General features: G+C 39.0%; 1 protein-coding gene across 1 annotated transcript in view; it reads right to left on the bottom strand.

The window, feature by feature from the left end:
- GPR155 (G protein-coupled receptor 155) overlaps positions 1–12,324 on the bottom strand; it is a 28,307-nt gene extending 15,983 nt beyond the window's left edge. Inside the window, exons 1-4 of the mRNA XM_084209334.1 lie at positions 10,662–12,324; positions 5,996–6,501; positions 2,111–2,510; positions 613–778 (exon numbers count right to left, since the gene is read on the bottom strand). Coding sequence (XP_084065460.1) covers positions 613–778; positions 2,111–2,510; positions 5,996–6,455 — 1,026 coding nt within the window. The 5' untranslated portion in view covers positions 6,456–6,501; positions 10,662–12,324. The remainder of the gene's footprint in view (positions 1–612; positions 779–2,110; positions 2,511–5,995; positions 6,502–10,661) is intronic.
- Positions 12,325–16,173: the final 3,849 nt, after the last annotated feature.

Below are 16,173 nucleotides of genomic sequence, written 5' to 3' on the forward strand. Positions count from 1 at the left end.
CTTCTTAAAAAAAACCAAATACATCTAAACAACTCCAAAATAGAAACCATTAAAAACAATGAAAATCAACAAAAGTGTCTTAATGACATTTTAAGTGGAAGAAACAATTCTAAAATTTCTATTTAAAGTTGAAAAGGTACCCTCTACTATGTACATATAAAAAAAAGTAAAATGTTTTCTATCACAAGATTTAACTGAAGAGCAGCACAATGAATCAGTTAAAGCTTAACATCTTCCATAAATTTTCAGTTATGACACTACTCTTATTGAAGTCAGCAACCTTATTTCTTTTTTCCCTACAAAAACATCTCAAAGATAAGATCATTGAAAAAAAAGCAGACAAAACCCACAACCCCAAAAAACAACAAAGAAACAAGTTCTTTATAGCTGAAGTTATCCTATCTCTTTCTACTAGAGTCACAAATGAAAAAAAAAAAAAAGGATGAGGACTGTCAAGACATTTAAGACATCAGGAAAGATCCTGGAAGTACAAGTAATTCTAAGATATCTATACTTCAGAAAAGCAAATACTTCAAGTCTACTTATTTATTTATTTAATCAAATAAGTTAAGCTCAAAGTTAGGACATATTTGGAAAAGTTTAACTACATACAATTCCTACTTCCATGTTAAATTGACTCGCAAATATTGCGACACCAGGTGCTGCTGGAAAAACCCCATAAAGAAATGCATAGTTTGATAAACTGGTGTGATTGACCACGTTGTCAGTCTTGTCCAAGAGCTCCACCATCTCTCTACAGAGAAATGGCATCATGAGCCTGAAAGAAAGGGCAAAAAAGTAATTGAAAAAGTATCACTCAACCTACAACAGACCCTTCTTTACCCAGAAAATGAATAAAAAGGAAATTTAAGGCTTGTTTGAATACTACTTATGTAAAGCAAAATATGATATCACTTTGAATGATTGCTTTTATTGTTATCAAAATATTTCCCAGCTGCTTAAAAATCTTCCATCACAAATTACATTAAAATTAAAAAGGACAAACATGACAACAAACTCAGGTATAGAAGCAGCTTCCCTGATTGTGTAGACACATTCTTTGTACAAACTTCAAATTTAGAATGGCAAGACATTAAAAACCCTCTCATTTTACAACTGTTACAGTAATAGTAGCTGTAAGCAGTCAGCAGCACTGAAATTCAGTGCACCTTTCTGCAAGCTGTCTGAAACATAATAAGGGCTCAAGCTTAAGCATCCCATGCCAAAAGTTCTGGCCAGCAAACCACTGGCATCAAGGCTATTTCAGTAATAGCCAGGATCTCACACACACTCAATGTAAGGTTTACACAGGCCTACAGTAAAGCCAAGTGGTAACATTAAACCCCAGTGTTTTTCATGCTTTTTTCATTACAAAATTTGTCATTAAACTGGTTTACAGACTAGGTCTTTCGCTTTGCTGGTTAGTTGTACTTGATACTGAAATGCAACTTCAAATTTTACAATATAAACTTAAACACCAAACATTCTGTTATGGTAATTGCAGTTCCGTAGGAAATAAAATACTTTATATTAAATAAATATTCCCTAAAATATATTCAAGGGAAGATTATGATAGTATAAGTTCTAAAAAACTTGGCACTTATTCATGCTTAAAAGTCAAGCAGTTTTAGAGCATGAAGCGACCACTTTTACACTCTTCCAGTATAGCTGTTTCAAAGACTTTACAGATAAAGTAAAGAAAAACACCTAATTTGGAGATGCATTGTTTAAGCCAAATAAAATACAAATACTAATCAAATATACTTAAACTCACTACTGTCTAACTATTTATTCAGTAAATTTTGATTTAAGCTACCAATTCCCCAAATACCCAGCTCATGACAGACGGCCTGTGGGCAGTCCATGAAGGCACAGCACCCCTCATTTTCTTTCTCTGCAGAGCCTGACAACAGGTTTTTAGTCTATTAAATTTCCTTTAAAAATTAACAGCTTTACTTTATTAAAGAGTTTGGGAAGCACTCACTCAAAATACTAGGAGTGAAATGTATTATTATCATAATGCTTTTGAGAGAAAAACCATCTGACCAGGGTATTCAGAGCTTAAAATATCTAGAGAACAGAAGTATAAAAATACACAAATTGAACTTACAGTTTGGCTGTGATGAGAAGGATCAGTGCAACAAACATACCCTTTGTCAGTTTTTTCGTTTGTCCCACCATAGTCAGTCCAAGGTAAAAAAGTGCAGAGCCAGAAAATGAACTGCCCAGTCCATCAAGGAAGTTTTCAAGGTATTCAGGAATTTTCTGGCCAAGAATAAAGTTTGAGGCAATTCCTATGAAGACCATGAATACAATTGGGTTCTGCAAAACTCGAAGGAGTGCTAGGCCCACTATTTTGATTTTGCTCTGTGACACAGTGCGATTATTCCTCCACTTCTGGATTTCACAGAAGATAAACCCCAGGGGGTTTAGCATCATAAGAGATATTGGAGCCACTAGGTAAATGTACTGGAGATACTCTGGGTAAGTGGTTTGATATAAAGCTTCAACTAGAAGACAGGAAATGAAGAGTTATGAGTGATAACACATCAGCAGAAAAATACATTGAAATACTGAAATTAAATTTTGCTCTCTGAAAACTAAAGAAAATTATTTAAGTTTCCCCCAGAAGGGACTGAAGGAATCCATTTAATTAACAATCAATATAACTCAGGAAGAGAAGTATGTCCTATCATATTAGGCAACAGTTATCTAAAGAACACAACAAAGACCAAAGATTAACTATCCAATGCTATTTAATCATCCTACAATTAGCCACCATTTACAGAAAAAAAGAAAGAAAACAATTTAACAATTCTACGTTTCCTTTGAGTCATCCCAAATGCTGGAAAAAATTTTGGCTTTATTTCTGACTTGCTTTTTCTCCCAATTGTGGAGAATTAAATGCACCTTTGCAGGATGCAAGTTGCTTCCCATCCTAAGGGAGTCTCACTTCTCTGGAATTTAATCAGTTTTCAATGGCTAAGTCAGGTGTGATCTTTCTACATTGATTCAATACAACACAACAAAGCAACTGGGAAAAAAGTTTATGACATAATTATTGGTTCATTCCCTGGGACTACTTAGGACAAGAGTTACTGCCATAGTATGGCCCCTCAAGGAACTCTAAATCATGAGCTTTTGTTTTCATTACTACTACATACTTCTGAGTCAAAGTAGAATTGCTTCTTATTTCAAGTTTATACTAAAAAATAATGAAAATACTGTACTGCAAAAATAATGAAAATACTTTGGAAACGTATAAAATATTCAATTTTAATGTGAATTAAAAAACCTCCAATGCTTTAAAAGTAGAATGTTCTCTTTTACCTGACTTATAATTTTATTTAATATTTATTTAATATTTATTTAATATTTATTTAATATTTATTTAATATTTTTGTTATTAGTAATTATCAATAATATGCTATAGTTATTAATAGTATGTCAATTATAATATATGTATATAGAGTTAATTCTATCATAATTATTACATATACTATGTATTAGATATATACTAGGCAATTCATAATTACTAATAACAACATTATTAACCTTTTCTGAAAAAGTTTTTCCACATGACTACATTTTTCAAAATCCAAAAGAGTTCTGCCTTTGTATTATTTAAGCCTGTGGAATGACAGGAACTTCCAAGTGCTAAATCAGCACTCACTTTGCCCAGTCTCCTCTTTAGAGCAAATAAACTGACATTCTCAACTAGCTGATTTCTTACATATATAAAATAGGCACTAAAGACGTTTTTACTTTTACAGGCCATTATTAAAGTACATGTAGAAGAACTACCTGTATAAAATCCTAAATAGACTGCTGAACAGAAGTTTCAGGTTTGGGATTAGTTACTGCATTTAACAAGACAGTTTTAAGCACTAAACACAACCTGGCAATCAAAACCACTTTTAAACATGCTGGACACTTTTTATGCAAATAGGTTTTTTCCTAAAACCTCAAACCTGAGACTGATGCTTTATATTTCTTTATACAGAATGCCCATGTCACTTGAACACAACTCTACCCAAGCCGTGTATAATTAATGTCTGAATGAAAAATTTTGAAAACCTTTACATTCTGGTGAAGTGAAGCTGCATACTTAAGACAATAAATTAAGGTCCATAAGCACTTTAAATAATGTATGATATCACAATTCATTTAACTGGGTACAAAAAGTGGAGTTATATTACTGAGTCAGTGGGTGGGAAAAAAAAAAAGAAATCAGTCTTACAGAATCATTAAGACAGTAAAAATAATCCACAACGTCTATCGCTGATGAAAAGTTTTCTTTTTATTTAAATCACGGTGCCTGCTTGCTGATCGTAACAAAAAACTGAAATCACATATACTTTCATTTTTTAAAAAAAATCAATTCTCCATGTCCCAGCTGCTCAAAAGTACATATAAATCACACATTAGTTGTCCATGCTTAATACAATGAGTATGATTAAAGTCACAGTGACTGTCACCCACACAGCACCTCTGCTACAGCTGTGCTTTAACACACAGCTCTAGAGAATACCTGAATCTCTTTGTCAGACTTGTATCATTAATTAATTAAATGTAATTAAAAACCCCAAAACTTTCTATCATAGTAATTGTGACTATATCAGGGGTGTGCTAACAAACCTCTCTGCCAGTTGGTTTTTTTCATCTCAATATCACTTTTTAATCTAGAACTATCATGACCATGATAATAGAAAAACTGTGATAAGCTTCAAAAATTTGACCCGCATTTTGATTTCACTATGTGCAAATCTTTTCAAACAGCAAAAAAGAGCATAGTAAAGAAATAATAAATAGTATTAAAGAAATTACATAGGATGAAGACTCAGGAATGATTAAGAGTTCAAAATGCCTTTTTAAATAGTGTTGGTTTAGTGCACAATTTGTCAATATTGATTTTTTTTTCCTTTACAAATTTCCACTGCTACAGCATTTAAAAATATTTTTTCATTAAAAGATCAAGCTTTGTTCAAAACACTACCTCTACCACATAAAAAACATCAAGGCGTTCTTTGTTGACCAGTCCTGCAAACACTTCAGAGAAGCTTAGGTAATATTTTACAAATACCAAAAAGTTTGCACAGGTGACAGCATGAACGCAACACCAGTGAAAGTCTGGAGATGGGAGAAGGGAAAAGAAAAGAGGAAATAAACCTCAAGAGCCTACAATGTTTCTGTTGCAGTAACTATTCCAGTAAAGCTCTAAATGGTGTAGATTTTGTCAATATCATACATAGAAAAAATATAAATCATATCTTATAAATCATAAAGTACCTGGAGAAATATGCAGTCTTACAAGAAAGTGAAAGCTGAAAGAACGTTTTAAGCAGGATACAATGAAAATACATTCAGAGACCCCCTATATATATATATATATATATATATACACACACATATAAAAGAGAAACTCTAATTGGCATCTAAAATGCATACCAACAAAGATATAATTCTTATAGCCCCATTTGTGGCATACTTCTGATTTCTTCAAGAGGAATAAACCTCAGGAGATGTAACTGAGGGAAACAGTGTTTTCATCTAAAAAAAAGTATGCAATTGCATTTGTCTAAATTTTATACATATCAAGAAAATTTGGAGAGAATAAGAAAAATTGAGGATTCTTCTGAACATGCTGCCTTGGAATAAGGAGAAAGATATTGTTAACTCCTAAAGTAATCTAAAATATGTATCTACTTGTTACATATAATCTGGAATTGCATATTTGACGTTGCCTTTGTAATTGTTTTTCAATTCTGTAATGAAACATCTCGGTTTCTGTTTTGCTAGAACCAACTTGATCTCTTTTTTCGTTTTTAACCTTTCCTAGATGATGAGCAGTCTCAAAGAAAACTTGAGAGGCACTTCAGAAATTATTTCAATCGCATGAAACTTCAATTCAGAAGTCAATTTCAAATTATGGCAATATAAAAGCAAACATGTCTAGAACAGTGACAATTAATTTTAAAGAAGAAAACATACTCACCTATTGGATATCCCAGCGCAAAGTCATTGCTTTGTGTAGCAAAAATAGGGAACAAACCTGCTTTGCTAAATCGGTTCTCAGGACTGGCTACTAACAATGTTAAAACACAGACTAAAAAAAACACAGCAGCTTTGGCAACTAAAACACTGTACAGGAAGGACCAATTCACATTAGAAAAATTAAGTACCACCATGTTTTTGAATAGTAAAGCCGGGAGTGCAAAACGGGACACAAAATTTCCCAGTCCTTTGGCCTGAGTTGATGTGATAATGTTGGCTCTTCCAGCTATGTAGCCACAAAGAATTATTCCAAAGCATTCCAACAGGGCTGGGAAAAGCCTGCTTATTGACATAGAAGGGGGACCACCGGTGGTATTGAGTCCAGCTTGTCCAGGCAAAGAAAAAGACATATTAGCTGAAGATGAGAGGTTCATTGCAGTGAAGTCTGAATAGCTATCCATTTCCTCTGGCCACCTCTTCCAAAAGAAGAGTGTGAAATGATCTCATCTGTAAAAGGAACAAAAGTACATTTATTAACTTTATTCCTTTACATACAAGCTTATGCCCTCTTAAATAATTACAAAATTGACAACAGGAATAGCCCTTACAAGAACTGAGCACCAGAAAAGAAAGATAAATTTGATGAAGAATCAAAAGCTTCTCCACTCTGGTACAAAAACATTTGGCAAGGTCCTCTTTACCTTCCGGAAAAATTTACAGTTTAAATTATCATATCACCCTTGAAGTTTGTACCTTGCTTTGTGCAACTTTGACCTCTCCCAACATTTCAATATCATGTGCTAATGAGAGACTTTTCAGTTAGCAAAGAATCCACAGATGACACAGCAGCCAGTGATCTAATTCATTGCACTAGAGCTGACCCATATTTCTAGATACAATTCTTTAGGTGTGGAGCAGGGAAATTTAAGCATGCATGAAGCATTTATGTACGACAGAAGTATCTGCTGACCCCCATTCCTCACTTGTTAGCAGCAATTGCCTTTGAAAGGGCTGACTACAACACCACAGGTTCTATATGCAAGCTGACATCTAAAGTCTGCAAATCAGATGAAGAGAGTGGACATCAAACACAAATATTCATTGGTCAATAGCACGGTCCTGCCAGAAACAGATATGGCTTTGGCAATATAGCTCTGAAACCTGTGCAGTCCATCAAATGACTGCACATAAATTTCTGACTTGACTAAATCCTGAAGTACTTGGTTTAGGAAGTTAACTTACCTCACTTTGTAGGGACAGAAACTAAGGCAAAGGTGAACTGATATCCCCTAAACTATTTAATGTATCAGTGGTAAAGTCAAAATTGCCAAGTCCACGCAATGCTTTGTACGGCACAATCTGTGCAAATTAGCAACCGGTTTAAGAGTCTTCCCAGCCTCTTTGTATCCTATCCACAAGGAACACAGAACACAGCAGCCAGGTAAATAAGCAAGTAAATCAAGTCAGTGCAAAGGTGAGGTCTTGTAAGGTCTATTTCACACCCTGGTATCCAGCATGTACATATTCACAAGCTTCAACTCTTTGACTCATGACTTTTATTTATGCCTGAGGCTTTTGGTAAGCACTTCTATGATGCTCTGGTAATTCATCTGGAATTCATCTGAGCTGCTGCATCATCCAAATCTGTCCAGTAGCCTGGCTATCCCTTCTCCCAAGTAAAATGAGTCTCACCCCAAGTAGGGCTTATTTCAAAGGCTGTACTTCCTTATATTATAGATGATAAATTAGCTTAGATTTATTTGGACCAGGAGCTCAATGTATTATTTGCTACAGAACAATGGGAAAACTTGCAAGAAATGAAGCAAACAACAAACCATTTCTTCTACTAAAAAACTTAAGGATGTTGTTGGAATTCACAAAATGTTCCAAAGGGGACCAGAGACAGATTTCCGACACTGATATCTTGAAAGAAATCAGCAACATTCTACACTAGCTGCAAGGTAAAGAACAGGTTTTCAGCACAGCCCCATGTCAAATTCACACTTACAGCACAGCATGGAGGTAAGGCTCCCAGCAGTGCAGTGTGTTCAACTTACTGCTCTTTCAAGGTATTTTTCTTCAGCAATAAAATACAGCTGAAACTTTTTTGACCCAATGCAACATTTGATCTGTAGTGGGAGCGTACTCCAGCCGTATCTATCCCTAAATTCTAGCATTTCTTCTCCTGTGCTTTCCTATTCAAGGCTAAGGACAAGCCTCTCTTCCTTCTATATTAAAATCATTATTTCTCTTCACAAAATTGCTACAAAATACAGAAGTGCTCTTGTCCCCATTTCATAATTCAGAACTTAAATATGACTGACTCTTATGTTGTATCAGTCAATAGCACCTACTAAATCCTGTATCTTCCTCACTAGATCAAAACTGACATGGATACACACCCACACAGCCCTAACCATCTTTTGTAAGAGAGACAGATAGATAGATAGATAGATAGACAGACAGACAGACAGATTCCTATAGCCTTCCTTCAGCCTACCTTCAACTTCATTACAAGGGACCCTGTCAAGTCATACAGGACAAATTTTTGGTAAACCACAAGAGTTTCAAAGAGAACTCCGTTACAGTAAAAGCTGCTACTGGCACTCCTCAGAGGGCTTTGAGAGTGAATGGGCTCTTCAGCTCGAGACATGCACATCCCAAACCCTTCATATTTAACACAGAGTATCTATTGCCAAGCAGTGTTTTCCAGAAATGCAAGATTTTGCATTCTGCTTAACACAGTGAGTACATCTCAGCACTTTTTGCTCTACAGGATAGAGACATTTATATAACTGTTGTGAGATTATGTAATCACTAATCAGAGATTTAATATACAGCCTTGTTACACCTCAGGCTCATCCCAAACTAGCGTCTCACAAGAGTGAAATTATTTTCAATTCACAGTTCTTACTGAAATCAGAGGTAATGATCTCATGTAAACCCAAAACCTGATATATTCTACACCGAAATTAGTTTATTGTTATAGTAGATGTAGCAAACTAACCAGACAAATGACACTAAAATAAGGAAATATAATACAGTTGCAAGGGAAAGCATTTAGCTTTGACTCCACAGAACATACAATTTGTAGTTATCCCTTCAGGGATTGAGGATTGAGATTTGAATCCTTGAGAACTCAGCCACAGCTGCATTTTTGGGAACTGGAGGCCAACACAGACACAGCTTTTAGGAGTAATGCTGCCTTATCTGCTGTCAATTGCGCCAAGCATAGCTGCTTGCAGCCAGACTGTCAGCTTGCACGGGAGGAAGCCTTGTATGAAGACCAACAATAGACACAGAGCAAGTAACAAGTGCAGTTTAAACCTCCCATGAAACATTTCTCTTGCAGGTTGTCAATACTTGTAAAGCCTTAAAATTCACCAGACCAGAAACTTAACTCCAGCAGCTGTGAGTTAAGCAGCTGTAAGTTAAGGTTCCTCTCCGAGTACAGAAATAGAGAAATTGTCTCCTTCACCAAAGGAAGGGGAAAATCCCTTTCATCTTCTTTTTCTAATGAAAGTCAAAGACAGCATGAATCAATCAAAGAGATAACTTCAATGTGTATCACTCCTCTGGTCTCTCACTCTAAAGCTTCCATCTCAGGATAGTATGGTGACACTGGCAAGACCGTGCACATTGCTCATAAATTATATCCCACAACATGACCTACTCCAATGCAATGCAGAAACTCTCCCACTTTAACGTAAGGATGACACATTATTTTACTCAGGAAAACTAGAATGGAATCTAGGTAGGAAACGTTACGGCTTGTAGGAGCCCTACTGCCCCGTTCTCAGCTAAGTTAAGTGTGTACCACAAGCATTTTCATGTAAATATTTGTGAAGTCAAAGAGGAAGCAACTTCAGGGAGATAAAATGATAAAAGTAAGTGGAAAGAAGTGATTAGTGCAGTTCCTATTTTGCAAGTTAACCACAATTTTTACTTTTCTCTTTATTTAGCTAAGAAAACAGAGAGAGAACAATATAGCAACAGCAATTAGCACAAGAAATGTGCCACCTATATCTGGAAACCTAGACAATGCCACTTGTTTTTTACGACCACATTTGCCATCCTTCTCCCACGATGCTATTCCAAGAAAGGCCCTGGCTGTGCAGCAGCCCTGGACACCTGGGGATGCTGAGGCCTGCCCTGAGCACACGGCTGGCACAGCTCACAGCAACACTTCAAGCTCCACAAAACTTTGGCAGTGCAGGAGCTCAGACAAGACCAAATGAAGCAAGAGCTGCCAGCGGCACCGAATGCCAACCCAGAAAATGAATGAAAAACATACCTCCCCTTAATTTTCACTTGAGCTCACATTTGGGCTTGTCAACAAATAGATACATACTTCTAAAGTAAACAGCAAAACGTTTTTCAAAAGGTAGAGAACATTTTCTTGCCGGCACCCCTTAAAAAGCACCTCACTTGCCCCACTTGCCAAACTGGGATGTAAAATCCTTTGACTTGCAGCCAGAGAGCTCCAACAAAACCAACGCCTCTCGCCTGCCCCTTCCCGGCCCATCACTGCTCTCTGCCCATGGTCACCCCAGCTAGGAGCACACGGCATTTCAGTCAAAGATAACAAACCAGCAGCACTGCCCTGTGTGACAGCTGCCTCAGTAGAAAACAGCGCCAGAAGCCGGGGAAAGGAGCGGGCAGCTTACCTACTCAGCTTTCGGTAGGCGCCTCCGCACCGGGGTGCGCGCAGAGGGGTTGCGCTCTGCCAAACTGAGAACCCCTCTAAGGCCGAGGCCGCCGGTACCGAGGTCAGGGAGGGGAGGTCCGGCCCGCCCCGGCCCGCCCCGCCAGTGACAGCCCCGCAGCCGCAGCCGGCGGGCGCCGCGGGCGGGCGGGCTCGGGCGGACCCCGGGCAGGCCGGGGCTGCGCGGCGGCGCGGCCGGGGGAGGGAGCAGCCGCAAGATGGCGGCTCGGCGGCCGCCGCGCGGGGGGCGGCCCGGGTGCGGCGGGGCTCGGCCGCCGCCTCGGCCCCGGGGGTTTCCCCCGCGCTCGGGGGCCGCCTCCCCTGGAGTACGAGAGCGGAACGAGCCCCGGCCGCTCCCGGGGAGAGCCCGCAGCCGGCGCTCGCCCCTTGGGCGGGAGGCCGGGCAGGGTCACCCCCGTTATCGGCCCGAGCCGGCGTCACCTGCAGCTCGGCGGGCCCGATAGCGGCGCTGGCTCCCGGCGGCAGCCCGGCCCTGAACCTCCTGCTCCCGTTCCGACTTTCCCCGGCAGTCAGAGCGCTTAGAAACAAAACCCCGTGTTTTCCACGTGCCGTCGGTTCCACAGATCTGAGCGGTCAGTAATTTCCCCAGTAAAAACTAAAGACTGGTAATGACCGAAGATTGTCTTGCAGAAAACGAGGACACAGCTTTCTCAAGGCCTTCCCTTTGTACTGCAGTTGAGGGCACAGCAGTTCCAGCTGCCCTTTGCCTGAGAGCCAAGGCAGATTCTGCTGCTGCGGAGACAGCAAGTGCGAATCCAGTGTACCTTATCCTCCCTTCCTGATCGGACTCCAGCCAGCTTGCCTCACTTGGCAATAGGTGGCCACTGGGAGCGAGGCAGCATTCCCGACTGGTGGAATGTCGACCAGTCTTTGTGCTCGGTATCTTCCCATTCCAAACTTCCAGCAAAAAAAACTCAAAAATACTCAAAAAACCTGCAAGGAACTTCCAGGAAAAAAACCCAACCAAACAAACCCCAAAATCTCTTTCCCTTTCAGGTAACACCCAAAAAAGACAAAAACAAAATGGAGAATTATTACATCTTCTCAACCAAAGAAGATGTATGTGATTGACAATTTATGAAGCATTGTGTCAGATAGGATTTTTTTCCATAGTCGGTTCTGTTCACAAGGTCTACTGTTGAAATGCTTACCAGAAATTTATATTATATAGCAAGAGCAGCAATATAACAGAAATAACACTTAAGGGGATTAATTGGAAGTCCAGTTAAGAAAATCCTGTAAAGAATGCAGACAGGGACAGAAACTTGTGGGGATAAACATGGCTGTTAGAAACTTTTAGAAGGTACTACATTGTTGATATCATATGTCTGCTTTAAATTCAATTTAAAGATACTGATGCTTAAATTTTTATCTTTCTGTACTAGTAATGTATACACTTACTAGAACCTCAGCTGACATGAAGCAGCAGTGTCAGTGCTTGACTCCTCACTGCCTCTCATTCCTGTCTACATCCTGTCCCAACTCTGGGCCAACACAGCCCAAGCGAAAGATCAGCAAGGGATTATTCCAAAGCTGTGCCAAGGTTTATTATGTATGTTTACAGCTGGAAGGTGGTGCAGCTTGTTGGGTAACACTCACCCACTGGTAACGTTAGGGTGAGACTTTGTTTTGATGCAAACACTAATAAAGAAGACTCTTGTTAATTTTTTCACTGTTGAAGTTTCTCTGTTTGGCACCTGACAAAGAGCACTTTCAGACTGATTGGGATTTGGTTTTGGAAATACAGTATAATAAGGCCTTTTCTGATTTTTTGGCTTTCTGGCATTCATTCTTTCCTATAGAAATGGCACCTTAGAAGGATATGCTTTGGGGAGTAGCAAGAGAGGAATACCAGACCATGCTAAGAACTCTTGGTAAAAATGTACGCCTTCCCTTCTCTTGAATGCATTTTTTCCCTTTTGAAAAGCTCATTAGTGATTTAGCATTTAATAAAGTATTTCAAATACAAGACTCCTTCAGCTGTTTGAAAAGAGCATACATTTGGCTGGATAGGCTGCTGTGAAAGGGGCTGACAGCAGGCCTGTTAGCTAAAGGAGCGAGAAGAAGCAAGAAAAACCTGATAAGGAGCTCTCTCCAGGGCTGTCACCAAAGAGACTGAGAGAAGTAAGGAATTGAAGAAAGATAAGACCTTTGCAGCTAGACGAAGTATTTTTAGAAAGTTAGTTAAGTCACCATAAGTTACACCAATAGAATTATGTTGATGTGCTGTAACCAATAGTTCAGGTAGAAGAAGCATCAACAACAGAAAGTGTATTAAAGATCAGCCATGTTCAAGAATAAAGAGTTGCCAACTGAGACTGCTTGTGGTCTCTGCTTTGTGTCGTGACCGCCTCGACAGCGACAGGCTGCTCATTGACTGCTATTGATATCCACCAACCACCAGCCTGATTTCCCAAGGGATCAGCAGTCACAGGACAGAGCTCTGTTTCCACCTCAGCTCTGGCATACACAGCGAGCTAAATCAGGCAAGCACACTTGACCTGAGTCTTGTGTCATCTTTTGGGGAACACAAACAAATTAAAAGTGTAATACTTAAAAAAAGTAAATAGTAAAGAAAAAACCTTGAAAAAGTAAAATACTTGAAAGTATGAAGATGTAGTATCAAAGGCATGTGAAAAAAATACAGTAAAATTATTATATCTGCTGTCTAAATAAATGAAGCAAAAGTATATAAATAGGACTTAATATGGCATATTTCCTCTTGCAGATTTTAATATTTAAAGCATATTATAAGCAGCTGAGCAACTATCATTGACATGCAGCCTCTTTTGAGATGAACAGAGAAGAACACTAGGGTCTTATCCCTTGCCCTGTTAAGAAACATGAAATCATTGTTAACCAGACTGTACCACCAGAACAGCACTGTGAATTACTCAAGCACGACATTACAGGACCGGGTCTCCACTTGGCTGGGAAATGTTAGGGGCATGGTTTTCTGGCTTCTTTTCAGTCTGGATAATTAGCAATGATAACTTAATGTTGAAGTCAAGAAATCTTTCTAATGCAGTATTCAATATACAGGATACTCCTGCCCATATCCAAAGACCATACAAAGTCCTGCTTCCCAGAACAGCAAAGGACGGCATTTTCTCACTGTTTGACACCTCCTCTCTGCTCCCTCAACACTTGACCAAACCTCCATAGGCGCTTTCTTTGAGCCACATTTTCTCTGGCCTTGAACATCCCCTTGTGTTCCATGGAGCATCTTTCTGTTCAAACATCCTGCCTTTATTGTAGAGTTTAATTTCTTGTAAGATCTCTGAAAACTTAGGGTGACAGCCATGGACATCAATTCTCATGGAGTTTCACCCAACCCACAGAAGTATCAAAAAGCCCCCATGCATTAATTAAACCCCCAAACGTAACTATACCCACCGCTAAAACAGTGCAAATAATGCATGGGAAAGGCAAGTTTTTTGTGTACAACCTCCTGGTAGGACAGGTTTGTAGAGGTCATCAGCTCTTGATCACAGCTACCCTCTACCACTGGCAGCTCAGCTGTGGCAGTTGAACTGTGGATCACAGAAAACAGTTACTGCCGTTGCAAAGCCAAGCTTTCCAAAAGCCACTAAACAAACACAAACTGAAAGTTGTCCCCAGAATTTTAATTCAATCCTTCTGAGCATTCCCTTAACATGACATAACATTGTATAATCATTAACTACTCTCCCCCTTGGTTTTTGTTGGTTTTCACTCAAATTTGATGTTTCCATCCACTTATGTGCCACCAAAGTAGTCCATAGATGATATGGGAGACAATTTCTGCTTTTTGATCTGGGCAGCAGCTTAGCCAATGAAAAGCAGCTGGAGCAAGCATTGCATGAGTCGTCCTGTGGCTTTCATCACACTCATTTCCCTGCAACAATTACACCCACGCAGGCTGGGCCCACACAGGAACTGCGAGAGGCTCACTCTCTCAGTGAGAGCAGGTTTCAGAAAATGTCCCTTTCAAGAACTGCCAGTGACAACATAACAACATTTTACAAAGGCATACAACTGAGCCAGTTTGGAAAGGTTTCCTGGGAAGTCACAAATGCATCTTTCTACTGGATGAAGGCTACTTCGCTGGTAAACTCAAGCACTTGTTGCAAAACCTGGAATGATGGGGTATTCTGAAAAAAAGCACTCAAGAATTTACTGTAAGGAAGTACATTTCTCTACATTTGTTTCTGAAAATACTAAAATTGGATTTTAAATTTTTTTTCTAGAGAACTAGAATGGAAATTGTAGTCAAATTGTTAGGGTGTGGTGAAAATTGAGACAACTTTGCCTTACAGTAGCAAGTGTCAGGTGAGCTTCAAAACAGCATTATGATTAAAAATGTGGAAAATTTGTCTAAATTAACTCTCAGTAGGGTATTAGAAAAACATACCTTTTCCAAGAATAGACAAAAAAAAAAAAAAAAAAAATGCCAGCAAATGCATCAGGATGAAATCTGTCTGGAAATTTACAGACAGCTGCGCACCTTGTTTTCAACAGCATGGAAAAATCCAAGTATCTGACCAACACAGTAATTGCAGCAATGGATAGAGACATTAGCACTTCTTAGGTAATCTCCTTATCAATCACAGGAAAAATACTTCCTCAATGCTCCTTGGTTATTGACAATGAGCCACACATTATATGAATATTGGATTTACACCTGCAGACAATGTGGCTTTGTAACTCCAGTACTGGAAAAAATACCCTTTTCATACTGCTCATTGCTTCACAAGTAAATGGATTATATAATGCACAAGGCAGGGACCCGTGCTCGACCTCTGTTAAATTTTCTTAGCTGACTCCATCCAAAAATGCACGTCTAACTTTGGTTATCGAAAGCTGTAGTTCGGGGTTCAGAAAGTTGGTTGGTTTGTGATGTCTGCTCTCCTACAGTTGTGTGTAGGGCGTGCAGGAAGGACATGAAATGCTGATCAATACCTAGATGTGTCTGGTCACTTACACTGACTCACATGGTTACTGGCAAATAAACTATAGTGTACAATACACAGATGGTTGATGAGGCAGTTAAGCAACAAGGGAAACCTGAGGAAAATTAATCTGTAAACAGGAAATAGGCCCCTGCATTGTGTCTCTGGAGGGTGGTGTCACACAAAAAGCATTTGTCCCATGAAAGAATTTCTAAAACTTCTGAGGCTTAGACAGAAAACTCCAACACCTGAGAGAAATTCTGAGTGTCCTTAAAGCAATATAACACAGAGATCAGGAGAATGCCACATGTTACTCATAAGCTTGAAGCTTGTTAACACAGAAATTATGAGGGATTCATTGGATGTTTACATTCACCTCAGTTACCTTGGAACACTTTTGTAAAAGATCTTCCTTCTTAAGAAAGCAATTTATCAGCTCATCTGTAATTTCGCAGTTGTCCACCTCATTATCTGCGTTGGTTACGGGAACTTAATTGGTATTTTTCACATAGCATCTTTTGT

Source organism: Fringilla coelebs, assembly GCF_963513975.1.
Source record: "Fringilla coelebs genome assembly, chromosome: 7".
Lineage (NCBI taxonomy): Eukaryota > Metazoa > Chordata > Aves > Passeriformes > Fringillidae > Fringilla > Fringilla coelebs.